Source organism: Haemaphysalis longicornis, unplaced genomic scaffold (genome assembly GCF_048455015.1).
Source record: "Haemaphysalis longicornis isolate Haplotype H1 unplaced genomic scaffold, Haemaphysalis longicornis Haplotype H1 scaffold_6, whole genome shotgun sequence".
Classification (NCBI taxonomy): domain Eukaryota; kingdom Metazoa; phylum Arthropoda; class Arachnida; order Ixodida; family Ixodidae; genus Haemaphysalis; species Haemaphysalis longicornis.
In genome coordinates this window covers 53,102,741-53,118,034 of record NW_027526407.1, presented here as the reverse complement: position 1 = coordinate 53,118,034, position 15,294 = coordinate 53,102,741, and the positions used below count along the sequence as shown (strand labels likewise).

At 51.8% G+C, this 15,294-nt stretch overlaps 1 protein-coding gene and 1 pseudogene across 1 annotated transcript in view; both read right to left on the bottom strand.

The window, feature by feature from the left end:
* The window catches only part of LOC144143021 (kelch-like protein 41), a 30,873-nt gene extending 27,590 nt beyond the window's left edge, over window positions 1-3,283 (bottom strand). Inside the window, exons 1-3 of the mRNA XM_077674841.1 lie at window positions 3,081-3,283; window positions 2,474-2,718; window positions 1,012-1,184 (exon numbers count right to left, since the gene is read on the bottom strand). Coding sequence (XP_077530967.1) covers window positions 1,012-1,184; window positions 2,474-2,718; window positions 3,081-3,283 — 621 coding nt within the window. The remainder of the gene's footprint in view (window positions 1-1,011; window positions 1,185-2,473; window positions 2,719-3,080) is intronic.
* Window positions 3,284-3,516: 233 nt separating this feature from the next.
* On the bottom strand, window positions 3,517-14,588 carry LOC144143020 (high-affinity choline transporter 1 pseudogene; annotated as a pseudogene).
* Between the last annotated feature and the right edge of the window lie 706 nt (window positions 14,589-15,294).

The window sequence follows — 15,294 nt, the reverse complement described above, 5'->3', positions numbered from 1 at the left end:
GCCCCAAACTGCCGACGTCGGGGCTCCCGTGACAAAACCGACGCGCTGGCGTGGTTGGCGCGCGCTGCTCGGGCGTGTGTACACGTCATGGTTTTGGGACTGTCGTCATGCTGCCCGGGCCTGTGGGGACAGCGAAGACCTCGGCCAGTCTGGGCGCGCACGTGCGCTCGCTCGCGCGCGCTTCCAGAGAGGCAGCGATGCGGCAAGAATGGTGACGTCACGTGATACATCCTGTCATGGCGGCCGCTCGGCGTTTTTTTGTCGAAACCGAAACTGGCACGAATAAACGACGCCGTAAATGAATGTTTACGCTGCGCTCGACCGTCTAATCTGTCATTCTATGATTAGTGGGCTGGTAGGCATGCATAGCAGCGAAAAAAACGTAACGAAAATTTCGTGTCAGTACTCCTTCAATGCGGTTGCACTGGGATGTGCCGTATTTTCGCGCGTAAAGCCCACACCAAAAAATGCGAAAATTTCAGTGGCAAAGCAGGGGTGCGAATTATATGCAGGGTGTTTCCTTTAGTGCAGCTTCACGGCACTGCGCGTTGTGCCGTGAAGATGGCCTTGCGTACAACAGTGAGGACTGCGGCTCAAGTGATAGCTCCAGCGAGAGCAGTGGCACTGAGTGCATTGTGACTTTCGCCTTGCAGTCAGTGTATTCTACTTGCTTTTTTTTCTGTCTACATAGCATGTGATGTGTTGCTTGAGCAGTAGCTTTGGTGCAGCCTATACTGTATCAAATGTGCGGGCAATACGCGAGGATTTTTTTTTTCTTTTCCGGCGGGCTGCAAGTGGGGGTGCGGATTATATGCAGGGGCGGGCTATACGCGCGAAAATACGGTATATGTGATCGACGTGTACTACACCTGTACGTGTCTTTAGACTCCGGATTTTCGCGGATCCCTTGAACGCTTACGAAGTGCCGTTAAAATAGTAGCGGCAGCAAAATGTGGACATCCTGCGTGGCGACCGCAGCACTACAGCATGATCTTCGCACTGAGCGCGTACCTGGTAGTCGTGCTCGAGCCATTTGAGCGTAGCGAACAGCACCTTGGTCTCGGACGAGGTGGCCAGGATGTCGGAGCGGAGAAGACTGGCCAGTGTGCGCCAATCAAGCTCCAGGAACTGCCGGGTCCTGGATACCGTCGATTCGTTCGCAGTTTCATCGCCGTAAGGGTTATCTCAAGCCATAAACACTGATGCTCTCGTATTCGGCCTCCACCAGACATGCAACCTTGGCGTCCTGGCACACAGCGCACAGCACCCGAGACATCACCACGCCACGCAGCGGGCAGAATGAGTGGAATTACGTTACGGTGAAGTGTGACGTACGCAATTATGGTCAGATTTGTGCAATTCAGTTCACGTATCACACTTTGCGCGAGAGAAATTCGAGGTAATTTGGAAGGCATTGCCGACGCTCCCTACGTTTTCCGAAATACGGAAACAGTTGACGCTTTTTACGTAGGCTTTGTCCGTAAAAATACGGTTTTTTTTTACAGTGCACAATGGGATAACAGCGGTATTTCAGAAAAGCAGGAACGTGCACGCGGTCAATGTAAAATACGTTTTGGTGGCACCTTTAGGGTGGCACTGTTCCTAACGTAGGTGTATGCATTTGCGAATGCGCATTTGGCTCAGATAAGGTTGCAACACCCCTATTTAGGACAAAGTCAAGTCCTGCCAACGCGCGTTTTATAAATGTGCATTTCCGAATGCGCATTTGGAACGTAGCCGCACGGAACTTCAGCATCCATAAAGTTTCATAGTATTACATACTAGAGGGAAATCTAGGGCTAGTTTAGACGAGCCGCGCTTCAGCTAACGTACCGCCATGTATCACGGAGGGACGTTTCATTGTTACTTGGCATGTCCGGCCAACAAGCTCAAAAGTTGCCTGTGGCTGCAAAAAACACTTTTTGTAAATGGCAGTTTAAAGTTTTGTTAGCAGAAAAAGCGGAGCTCCTAAAAATTTGTCACGAATTATTTAGAAGTCTCGTGCAAGACGAACAAGAATAAAAATTGACACTTGATTTTGGCTTCAAAAGCGAGAAGAATCCACGTGACTAGCCAAGCCAAGTAGATGAACGTCACTAGCTGCTATGGCGGCATCCAAAACGGCACGCGATTGCAGTGACAGATTTCCTTCTAGTAAATGCATGGTAGTAGGGAAACGTAAGGTCCCGCCACCTTTTGGCTGACACTGTTCCTAACGCGCGGTTCAAGAAACTTGCGTTACGCATGCGCATTTGGAACATTGCAGCACGGAGCTTCAATCAAGCTTCAGCTGCGCTGCTACTCTCCAAACTCGCGGAAAGGGCGAATCACATGTACGGAGAGCGACGCGTCTTTGCACGCGTTTTCCTCCCCCGGAAACCGATCAAGCAGCGGTGGAGAACAAGCGTGTGAAGGCCGCAGAACCGGTTTTGGTGAAGGAAAAACGCGCCCGCAAACGCGTCGTTTTCCGCACACGTGTTTCGCACATCGGAGACGTGCCTGACTGCGGCGTCGAAGTTCTCCACGACGAACTGGTAGGCGGCGTTGTGCTCCGTCTGGAGGCCCATCCGCGAGGCGTGGGCCAACACTACCAGCTGCCGACCGACGGGGCCGGCCTCGGCCAGGTACTGCAGGCAGCGGGTCGCCAGGGGACGCAGCCGAAGCTTGTACGCGCAGCCGTACAGGTCCGTCACGTTCTCGCACGTCACCACTGGCCCGCTGGGACAGTGACGTCATCGACGTCACGATAAACCCGTTGATGCTTTTAAGGACGATAGTCTTTTGTGGGTTACTTAAACGAGCAAATTTTGGTCTGTCTGTCTGTCTGTCTGTCTGTCTGTCTGTCTGTCTGTCTGTCTGCCTGTCTGTCTGTCTCTGTCTGTCTGTCTGTCTGTACATAAGAGGACGTACTTCACCCCCATTGGTGCAGCCAGGGTTTCATATCCGGAAAGAATTTCCAGCGACCGAGACAGGCGGCATTCACCCTTTCCTTCCTTTAAATTTATCTGGCACAAGCGTGATAGCCTTTCGAGAGTAACGAAACACAGGCCCGCTACCGTTAATGCCCCAGCCTTGCGTACCTGTTCTTTAGGTACGCCCGGAATCCATCGAAGGCCACTTCGGAGATGTTGTCCAGCTGGAGGCGCATCTGGGTGCCGCCGTACGCGTCCAGCAGCAGCTCGCGCAGGTAGGGACTCGAGGCCCGGACCACGTCCGTGGACACGGTGAACTCTTTGCCCGGACCACCCTCCCTCAGGCAGACCAGGATCTCGGCGTCGCTCATCTCGCGGGGTGGCCGCAAGAGTGCTTGGTCGGTTGGAGCATAGAATAGCGAGATTCCGTGATCTCTTCGTCTCACGCGCCTCGAGACACTTCTTCGTCAATTATGATGATGATGATGTTTCTTGGTGATAAGCCCCGTCTTTCTTTTCTTCTACCACTCCTTTCCCACGCATTGGATTGGAGAAACGTTTATTGTGCCTGCAGTAAAGCGCGCACGCGCGCTTCGGACGTGGCCTACGTAGGCGTTGCCACGTCTCGATCCATGAGCTTCCTGAACTCGGTCCAGTCGACCCAGGTGTACTTTCTTGTACTGCTTGGTTGTTCTCCCGACGTGGGCACGATGATTGCGACGATCGTGTGGTCGCTTCTCAGGTATTCTCCGGTGTTTCTCCAGGTGATGGTGACCGGTTCGCTGTTCTTGACGAACGTGAGGTCGGGTGTGGTATAGCGACAGACGGAGTTACCGATTCTTGTGGGGTATGCTGGGTCCGCGATGAGGGTGTAGTTTAGTTTTAGTGCGCCTTGTGCTAGGTTCCTCCCCTTGGCATTGTTCTTGGTGTATCCCCACGTCTGATTCATGGCGTTGAAGTCTCCGCACGCCAGTAGCTTTGACCTCCCCGCTGCAGCGTTCTCCTTGTGCAGCACCGACTTGAACCGCTGTAGCCTTTGCCACGGGTTTCTGTATATGTTTAATAGAAAAACGCTTTCCTTTCTGCGTTTGGTCGGCACGAGCTCCGTGAATGTGTGCTCTTTCTTGACGTTTTTGAGTACGCGTTCCGCGAAGGTCAGTCTCCTTCTGACCAGGGTGCACAGGCCCCTGCCGTCTGGAGGGCCGGCGTGCACTCTCTAGCCGTGAAGGAACGGTGTGGCGATTGGAGTCTTTTGTAATAGTAGCACGTCGGGGTTTCGGTTGGCGCGCTCGATGTGTTGTTGGATCACTGTGCGCTTCTGTTGGAGGCCGCGGCAATTCCACTGCCGCACGACTATGCTTGCTGCTTCGGTGGCCATGTTTGTCCGAAGTGTAAGTTGTTACCGGGAGCTTGGGTACCTTGCTGTTGAGCGAAAATCGGGTGGCTCATCATTAGTTGAGTGTTCCTCTCCTGGACGGCAAGTTTGCTGTCGTAATCGCCGAAGTTTCTCTCGATGGTGGTCTTCATTGCCAGGATCAGCTTCTCGAGCTGATGGGACCCGCGTTTTGGAAGGGGTCCCGTCGTTTGCGCTGTTTTTCTTAGTCTGCTGCGACGAGCCAATCACGCAGTGCGGCTCCGTGCTGGCGATCACTATAGCGTTCGCCGTGCTTCCAGACGAGAAGGGAAGAGTAAAGGGTTTACCGGAAGTGTAGCAGGGCCCCTTTAAAACCACAAACTATGTTTGGTGGGGGAGGGTGCGGGGTTGTTAGTAGAGCAGCTGTGTTTTATTTTGTAGTCTCAGTTAAACAACTAACCACTTCAACGCTCAGCGCATCTGGACCGAAAACGATCGGCTCGCTGTGCGGGAGCGGGAACAAATGTACATTTGAAAGCCGTCTTTGTGTCCGCAGATGCTGTACGCAGAAATATTCAATCTACAATTTCAGAAACCCTATCCGTTCTATTTAAATTCGAATACCACAGCGTTAAAATTGTCCAACAGTTTTTGTGCCAAGCAATATATTACACAAATTTGGTCAAAACCATCAATCACAGAAAGAAGCAATGGGGGAAAAAAGTGTGTTGTTTAGGATAAACCTATTAGAAAACCGAGGCCGAAATACAAGTATTATTTTCCTTAAATATAGGAACCAATTGCGCAGTTTTAAATGAATTTCAAGTTTATTGTATCTGATGTACGTCTCTGAACCTTATTTATCCTATCGTAGGTATCGTCCACAATTTGTAAGAATGTTTGTAATATGTATTTGTATTGGTATTTGTATAATATTTGTAATAACAAAATTTGTAATAATATTTGTAAGTCGTCAGTACAGAGACGACGTTCTGGTGTTCCTCGGTTTTCTAATAGTATTGCAGGACCGCATTTATTCAATTTCTATAACAATGACATCGTCCAAATAGACCCATCCGTGAAATTCGTAATTTACGCATACGATACGAGCTTGCTTATCACAGATGTGACAAGCAAGAAACTACTCCGACGAGCTAGTAAGGTCCGCGCCAAATTAGCCGAATGGGCTCGTCGCAACGGGCTGGTCATCAGCACTAAAAAAAAAAACCAAGACAGTTATTTTTCCAGCAAAAAAAAAACAAAAATGGCCGCGTATCTGCTCATTTTGTTGCAAATGTCGATGCAAGACGATAGTCGACTGGCGCCCCTGGCAAGTAAATGCCTCCCTTCTCTTTCCCGCTCACCTCTCGTGCTGTTCCTCTCCCGTCTCGTTCCTTCCAAGATAACACGCTGGAGGTTCGCTCAGTCAATTTAAATTTACCGCGTTCCACTGCTCCCAGTCGGGTGCCTCGATGACAGGGCTCCCGTATGGCGGAGACGCGCGTGAATCGAGGCACCGACTACAACGTTTATAGAACCGCGTCGCCCCACTTCACGAGCGTTCCAAGGGGAACGCGTAACCTATATAGTGCAACCTTTCGTTGCTATTGCAGTTTGATTTTTTAGGATTCCGCCAGGTAGCAGGGGCAACAGTAGGCCACCGTTTTCTGCAGTTGAAGTAGTATTTTATTTGCTATCGCAAAAGCAACCATCCGTAATTTTTTAAATAAAGGAACACTGCAAATACCACTCGTGTATTAATTTTCGGGCTTACATTTGCGTAATGTCTTGTTCTTATTTAACAATGCTGACAAGTATAAACATTAACACCGTACCTAGACGTTTACATTTGGCTGTGAGTATATAAGACTTATTGCACAGGTATTGATTCGCTTTGGCCGGCTGGCTGAATCGAGTGACAGACGGACGGACAGACATACAGGCAGACATACCAAAATTTTCCTGGTGAAGTAGCCCATGAAAGACTATAGTATTTAAAAAAGCCAGTCGACAACAGTCTGAATTTGCCTTTCAATGGTTACCATGTCAGGTCCAGCTTTCTGGCTCCTGCGAGTAGTGCGGGCTGTGGCCGCAACGTGTCACATGAAAATTATCATTTGAAATTCCCGGATTTCCCGCCACCACTTGTTTATCAAGCCTAAATGTAGAAAGAAAAGAGGTGGACCCCGCTATGGCGACATTGACTGTCCGGCATTTGTCCGCGGCATAATAATATATAGTATGGATCTCCATGCCTGCGGTCTACCAATGTGTCCTACAACTGGCAAGCAATCGCTGTTACGCGGCGTTTTAGATGCGACTGCATCTCACTCACTCGCCTTGTCCCTCCATACGGCGTTGTTGTTGTCCGTCCACACCCCTCCCCCATTCTCCTCCCCTCGCGAGCTGCGCTCTCCGCCGCTCACCCCTTCTCCTCTCCGATAGCGAACACTCTCTCGCGAGGGTCATTGGATTGGATTCGATTGGATTGGATTGGATTGGCTTGGCTTGGCTTGGCTTGGCTTGGCTTGGCTTGGATTGGATTGGATTGGCTAGGCTTGGATTTGGATTGGATTAAAGTGGATTGTGTTGGACTGTGTTACGTCATAGCCGCGCCACGTTGCGTCATAGCCGCGGCAGGGGGTTCACGGCACGTTTGACGCGATGGGAGAATCAACCTAACGAAAACAACAACGGAACCCCCTATGCGTCGCATCTACACAGGGGCTCGCGCGAGGGGAGGTGGGAGTAATTTTTTATAGCGAGATGTGGCCCGTGGGCAGAGATGAATTTACGGCCAGACCAAGAAACGTTGGTTCGGCGGTCTCAGCTTTCCTGAATTTTCTTTTACTCGCGGAAACGAGAGGCCTCACTAATGCCAGCCCCTCACAGATACCCCATTCAAACGTTGAGGAGCTCTGGCTTGTCTATATATTTGGTTGAGTTTAGCAGGATTTTGGCTTTCTTTGCTGTGAAAAAAGCAGGGATGGTTTCACAGTTTTTCTAGCAAGGGGCTGATCAGTTACCATCAAGTCACAAATATGACCGAACACGTAGGTTTCAAAATGCACGCGTTTCTTCCCCGCGCAATCGCAAATGTTCACGCAACATGTTCGCAACATTCTCCTCCATTCGACTTTTTTTTTCTGATTCTGTACACTGGATACAATTCTTTAGAAACTAAAGGAAACTTCGCAGCCTGTCTGGTGGATCCGTCTTTTGCAACCTCGGACGGGATTCTCAGGTTGCATGCATTTCAAATTTTCCCGCGCTTCACCCGCGCCGTTCAGACGGAACGCGCTTGCATTCGAGCGGAGGACTGCGGGCTGCACAGGCGATGTCAATTGATGACGCTTAGTTCGCAAGAGCTGGCATCTGTGCGTGTGCGGACTACCCTGACATGAGAGAGAGAGAGAGAGAGAGAGAGAGAGAGAGAGAGAGAGAGAGAGAGAGAGAGAGAGAGAGAGAGAGAGAGAGAGAGAGAGAGAGAGAGAGAGAGAGTCTACCTTATCTTTGTTCGCCTGGCCTCTGAGAAGCAGGAGGTAGAAAAGGAGGGAAAACTTTTCTTTTTTTTTTTGAGTGGTTGCGCGGCACTCTACCGCGGTCTTGTGCCACGTGCGACAGTTCCCGACGGGGTCAGCAGGGGTGGCACCCTTGATCCAGGGCTCCAACGACTTCTGCAGCTTTGCGTGCCCGCTGAATCAGGCCGATCTGGTCTTCACAGCAGCCACTGGCCAGCAATGCCTCCCATTGCTCCGCATTAGGGTTCCTGATTTTGGGGACCGCCGTTGTTCTTTGGCGTTCCCATGTGGGCTGGTAGAGGGTCGGTTTTTCTTGAAGCGCAATGGGCTTGCGTCTGCATATCGAGTCGGCTAAAGTTTGCTCAGCACGTTTAGGCTTGGGAACGCGCCTGTCTGCAGCTGTCTCCAGTCAGTGGCTTCCGCCCTCGCCAGGGATTCGCGTGGCGGAGGGTGCCTTTTCCCGATGTCCCTGTAGTGTGCCAATGTGGCCGAGTATTCCGGGGGGACTGGCGTGCGTTCATAGAGGTCGGAATCATCGGGTGCTCGGTTGGTAGTACAGCCTCGAACTACCCTGTCCGCCTCTATGTTCCCCTTCACTCCAAAGTGCACTGGGGCTCACAGGATCATGTGTTCGACCTTAGGTAGATGCTCAGGGTGTTGGGGTACGCCGCCTTTAGCCTGGAGGAGTACACGGAGTGCGCGGTGGCTTATTCGTCCCTTCAAGAAGTGTCGACAGGCCTCTTGCGGATCGGAAATGATTGGAAATAATGGGCCCGTCCGGAAGCCTTCCGCCGCAGCCAGAGCGACAGCTAGCTCCTCGGCGTCTGTCACGGTACAACGACAAAGGGGCAGACAACGATTTTTATGGAGTGCACGTCCTCAAGCTCATATGAAAGCCAGCGTTTTATATACCGGGGTAAACACAAGCAATTTCTGAATAAGCAGGCTGAAAGAATTTAAATTTCGCGCTAAAATTTCTGAAGTCTGAAAGGTGGCGCCATGTAGTGTCTAAACGGGACACTACCTAACGTGCCCAAAGAACTCCGTCGATTTCGAAGGGTGATTAAAAATCCGACGTGCTGAAATAGGAAAGGCCGCACAATATTGTTGTTTTAGGCCGGAGAGAAGTTATTCAAACACCTCTTTCAATCTCCCGTGCAGTTAAAAGTATGTTACCGCATGGCTCTCGCATATGGTTGCCAGCATTCTTTTTGGCGGGAAACGTATACGGCCGGTAGGTCTAAAAATTCCACTTTAAAAAGTTCTAGGGTGCTATCAACAAAGCCGTTTCGGGTTAAGGTGTTTTAAGTGATGTCCTTTCATTTGCGACAAAGAAAATATGCTCGACAAAAATTACTCCCACCTTCCCTCGCGGGAACCCCTGTGTAGATGCGACGCATAGGGGGTTCCGTTGTTGTTTCCGTTAGGTTGATTCTCCCATCGCGTGAAACGTGCCGTGAAACCCCTGCCGCGGCTATGACGCAACGTGGCGTGGCTATGACGCAACACAATCCAACACAATCCACTGTAATCCAATCCAATCCAAATCCAATCAAATCCAATCCAAGCCAAGCCAATCCAATCGAATCCAATCCAATGACCCTCGCGAGGGAGTGTTCGCTATCGGAGAGGAGAAGGGGTGAGCGGCGGAGAGCGCAGCTCGCGCGGCGAGGAGAATGGGGGAGGGGTGTGGACGGACAACAACAACGCCGTATAGAGGGACAAGGCGAGTGAATGAGATGCAGTTGCATCTAAAATCGGTTGTCTCTTCAATGAAAGAAACAGGCCGGGACTTCTGTAATATTGTATTTCCAGAGGGACAACAAAGACAAAGCGACTCCAGCAGCATCGATATATTTATCGCCGCTATGGCACGGCTTTTATCCACCTCCACAGCGCACGCAGTGCAGAAAAAAAAATTCAAATCAAAGTTCAGCGTAAAGTGGGGTTCACTGTACAGAAGGCAGCTCTTATGTGGCCTTCACGTTTGCTGTATTGTCCCAGGCGAGAGGACGGGACAATGCTGCAGCCCCCCCCAAAACGGAAGACAAAAGTCTAGTACTCGAGTAAGGCCTTGCATCCTGATTACCAAGGAAAGCGTTCAGAGCATCTGTCCTGTACACCTTCCTTGTATGGAACTGCGTCCAGTCTTCCGTGTGACAACACGAAAAGCTCTTGGAGGGGCAAGGACTTACCAAAGCAGTGCAAGAACTAAACAAAGCATCTAATACATGAATAACGGCATGTAAGGCGACTGCGGGCAAAACAGGCGCACGCTTGTGCAGAATACGCCAATCGGCGCCGCGCATTCAACGCACGAAGAGCAGAAGGTGGTCTGCGACACGTAGAGACGACGAACGCGGTAGCCGAGGGGACAAATTAAATACTGTCATGAAGTCAAAGACGACGCAGTTGTCTTCAAGGAATACAAGTTTATTGGAGCGAACTTGTGCGCCCCTAACAGCTCAAAAGTACACAGGCGGCGAAGCAGCAGTCAACAAAGAAACGTGCGTCGGCGAGCGTCGCAGAATCGAATACCCTGGCCACGGAGCAAGATATAAAGAGGAGCGCCGACTGTAACCCAGAAAAAAATCATTTTCTCGGGCAGATAACGTTCACGCGACGCCGGCCGCCCAGCTTTCCGTTTGCTCTCTTCCTCCTTCGTTCGCCCTCTCGTCGCTGTGCCTCTGTACATGGCTCTTCCGGCTCTTCCCTTCTTCGCTCCCCCCGAGGCGTCTTTTCTTTCGCAGCGACGTCTGTCTTATGTCTGTCCTACTATGCAGGAGAAATGCGTTCACGCGCGGAATTTAAACACCCGTGCTCAGCCGCAATAGACGGCGCAGATATTTGCACGCCACCGCATACGTGGCGATCGCTTATTCTCCATCAGGGAGTGTTCATTCTGACATTATGAAGACCCGCTAAAAATATTTCACTAACCCAGCAGATGTAAGACGCAACTGAACGACGACGACTTCAGAAGAACCAAAGAATGAGCAAGAGTAATATGCAACGCCACAACATACAGTCTAGCGTGATTCTGCTTACGACAAATCGATGCAGCGCAAAATTTACCCTCTGTTGTTAGCCCGCTCTCCGGCTGCATGCCTAATTATTTATGCTGCTTCTGCGCACGAACAACGCTTATAAGGGTCGCCCGGAGTCTCCATCGGCAAACGGCAATAATGCACATTTCTGCGCTATTAACTGATTTGGATGGCTGCCCTGTTGTATTAAGTACATAAAACCACTGTCAGCTTGATAAGGCACCCAAAAATATCAAACGATGTCTTCATTGTAACTCGTGCCGCAACTTACCGCCCGATGTTCACTGTCGCTCTACAGTCGTGTTATCTCGTCGATAACACCACGGACTCCAAATAAAATGCTGCGATTTGTATGGCTGCAATTTTGAGCTTACCAGGGTTCCCTGCGTTGTTTTTTTTTTAAACGGCTGACCAGCAAAACAACTGGCTCGCCAAACCTTTTCTTTCGGCGAGTCATTACCACAGAGATATAGCGTCTGGACCAATTCAAATATCGCGAAATGAAGGCTTGTGATAAGACCGCACTGTCAGGACCTTGATCTTGAGCAGATTCCTATGTCGCGGGAAGTCGCGGATGATGTTATCGCATTTCTGTTCTTTTCTGATGAGCGTGTGAGTGCCGGTCCGTGTTCTAGGCACACTCTATTTTGGACGTAAGTTGGAGAACTGCGAGAAAGCTCCGGCACATTTTATAATCGCTATTGATCAGAACCAGTTGCTCCTTTCGCCTTTTTTAAAACCTGTTAAAACACAGCCGAATTGGTATTCACAAATTTACGAAACGGAGTCACATTTACGGCAAGCACTGTGCGAAAGGTCGGGTTTGTATAGCAGCCAGATGTCTATATGTGGTCTCTACATTTTGTTTTCCCGCCATGCAAACCAATCCTTAACGTGCCTTTGCCGCACGACCACTCAATTCCTTCGGGTCCAGGTTACGTGCTGTCGAACAATTTAATCAAGCCGTGCGAAGGAGGAGAGCAATGAACGCGAAGCGGCGCCAAAGCAGGCCCAAAGCACTCGCTCACAAAACTACCGTCGCCGAAGCAGACGACAAAAGCCGACGGAATGCGTTCCGCCAACGCCCCCGCCGGCGCACGGGGAACGCCGGCGCTGCGCCATTCGCTGCGCCATCTACATTGTGCTCCGCGAGTGATGGACATTGAGGCCGCCGGAGAGAGCGAAGTCGGCGCTCCTGTTTATCTTGCTCCGTGACCCCGGCGTCTGCTCTGCAGGCTTTTATCTCTCGGCGCGCGTGGTTCTCGAACCGTCGATTCACATCTAGAACATTGTAGATCCAAGAAGATTATTCTAGGCTGTTCACGTTATATCGGAATGCTCTCCCTATCAGAAGTGATAACACATGCGGCACAGAAAGAAAGAATGGAACCCGCGCTCCCCTTGGCACAGAGATAACACAGACCGGCGCAGCCGGGCGGCCAAAGCAAAACATAAACAAACAAACCCAATGCATGGTTTGTGGCAATACGATAACACCAGATTGTACGTCAGAACGCGACACACGAGGTATTTTAGGTGCAACAACGTGCTTGTAAATAGTAATATCAAAAGTGAAGTAGCAATTAAGGATAACATCGAAGAAACTAGGCTGATTTTGGGGAACACTATGGGCCTATCAAAATAGACACGAGAGATACAGAACAGTCGAGCGCGATACCAATGTACGAATTATAGCCTCGAAATGATGGTGGAAAAATTCCCACGCCAAAAAAGTTGCAGAACAGACAATTAAATCTCATTTCTTCTTTGCCTGTTTCTCCTTGGCCTTTTTTTGCTTGCTACGCCTGCTCTTTGTGGACACCATAAGATTTGATGGCACACTGGCTCCGCTAGTCAGTGCTTCGGATCTTGGAGACTTAACTATGCTCTTCATTGTCCTAACTACGCTCTTCATTGTCGTGCCCTCGCGGGAGTCCGCTGGGGTCACAATAGTCGAGGATGATGCTTTTTGACCAACGACACGGTGCCCCTCCACCGGTCCAGAGGCCACTTCGCCATCACCCGCCACCACCGCAGGGCTTGCTGTACCAGGAATCGGTGTCCCAGGGCTTGCTGTCCCAGGGCTTGCTGTCTCAGGGCTACCGGACGGTGGACCAGCGATGGCGGGCATGGCCGGCGTCGACTCGGCCTTTGCACGGGGACTACCAAGCTGCGACTCGGGTAGGCATCGGCACACGTCCAGGGCTCTCGGTATTAGGCCAGTGCGGAAAGCATAGGCAGCCAGGCTGGATCCGACAAGCAGGCCAGTGATGCTTGCCAGCATGCAGAGGGTGCGGAAGGGGAACTGCTGGCCTCTCTCGACGTCGTACAGCGGTAGCTCAACGAGCACCGGAATTCCAAGCACCGGCTCGCCGCACAGTAGTCGCGACCCGAGGCCCACGGCGAAGCCGAGGACGACGCCGTACGCGTTGCAGCGTGGGCTCAGGTAGAACAGCCCGACAAACTGGGGGAAGAGCAGCACGTAGACCAGGTCTGAGGAGAACTTCCAAAGGTCGAACACCGATTGGACCCTGAGCGCAGCGGCGGTGGCCGCGATTGCTACGCTGCAGATCATGACGCGTAGTGTCACGCACATCTCGAGGTTCGAAGCGTGAGGCCTGAGTACGAATTGGAAGAAGTTGCGCGTGATTAATGTCCCGGCGCTTAGCAGGGACGAGTCCACCGAGGACAGTACGGCGGCTGTGATGCCCAGGAGCCCCATGAAGGATACGATCCCCGGCGCAAAGTAGCGCATTGCGTAGGGCAGCACGTTTCTGCGGTGTGCCTTCAGGAGGTTGAAGGGTCCCGGATAGCCGGTCGCCGTAAAGTTGGCGCTCTTGCTGGCAGCGCCAATGATGGCTGGAGGAACGGTGAGACCGATGCAGCCGATGGCGGACAGGTACGACATGAGCTTAGCGCTGAAAACGGTATCCGCGCTGAGGACCCGCTGAAAGTACACCTGCCACGGGATTCCGCCGAAGGTGGTCATGAGTAGCTGGTCGATGATCTGGCCCGCGTCCCTTGCCTCGATCTTGCCCACCCAGTCGGAGTGTGGTTCTCCGATCTGGCCCACGGCGTCGTCCCATGCAAGGTAGGGCAGGAAGGCGAGCAGGCCGACGACGATGCTGACCATCTGAAAGGCGTCGGTGTGCAAGACGGAGAAGAGGCTTCCCAGCGACGTGTACAGGACAGCGACGCACGCTGTAGCCACGATTACCAGTCCGGGGTAAAAATTGGTAATCACCGCCCCCGCGTCGCCAAGCGCGCACAGGATGGCCGCTGTCCAGAAGACGTCGCCGCAAATGGCCGGAACCGAGAGTGGAACAGCGACCCAGGGCCCGTAGTGCTGCTGGAACGGGTCGAGCATGGTCAGCGACTCTGTGGCGCGCATTCTGCCTGCGAACAGCATTCCGCCGAACACTAGGCTCAGAGCGTAGCCAAGCGGGGCCTGGGCCCAGAGCAGCCCTCGGTTGAACACGATCTCGGCTGTACCGCTGAGGTAGCCGCCTCCGACCCAGGTCGCCGTCATGGAAGTGGTGGCTAGCGCGAGGGGAACGTTGCGGTTGGCAACGAAGAGGCGCACCAGGTAGTCTTCCGGAAACTTCGTCTCCGGTGATCTGTGCCGGGCACCGGCGGTGGGCAGGCGCGCCTCCACCTGGTCACCCAGAACTCGGCGCCCTCCCCATACGCCTATGGCAAGGACGGTGATGTAATAGAAAATCGCCCCGATCGCAGCGGCGATAACGGAAGCCATGCCACGGATTTCACTTCTTGATCTTGTTTTTCTTCTTCATTTGGTAATGCCTAGTACACACTGAGCGGGGTTGGCCATGGTTCGAGGTTTAGCTAATTAGTTCGAAAGTGTTTTTTTAATTGAAAATTATCGATGGATAATAAAAAGAAAAAAAAACATGTAGTGACCAGGCAGAGACAGCTGCTGCTCCAACAAATAGAACATTTATTGAATGATAGCGTTGCTTAATAGTTCAGCGCCTATACTTATCGGCGCTTACAAAGAGAGAAGGAAAGAAGGAAAGGCGCATGCTCGCCTGCCCCTCCTGCCCGTCACGCACGACGTCACGTGGCACCATATCACATCGCCAGCTTGTCGCTTCTCCTGCACGTCACCGCACCACGTCACGTAGCACGATATCACACAACAGATACGCCCCGTAGGCCTGCGAGAAGACCAATGATTGTACGAGTGAGCTAGCATATAAGCCTCCTGGTAGCCATGATGCACTGATGCAGGACGAAGTAAATTTGATTGATTGACTGTAGGGTTTAACGCGCCGACGCAACGCAGGTGATGAGGCGCGCCGTGGTGGAGGGCTCCGGATTAATTTTGACCACCTGGGGATCTTTAACGTGCGCCGAAATCTCGTACACACGGGCGTTTTTGCTTTTCGCCTCCATCAGAAAAGCGGCCGCCGCGGCCGGGAATCGAACCCGCGACCTCG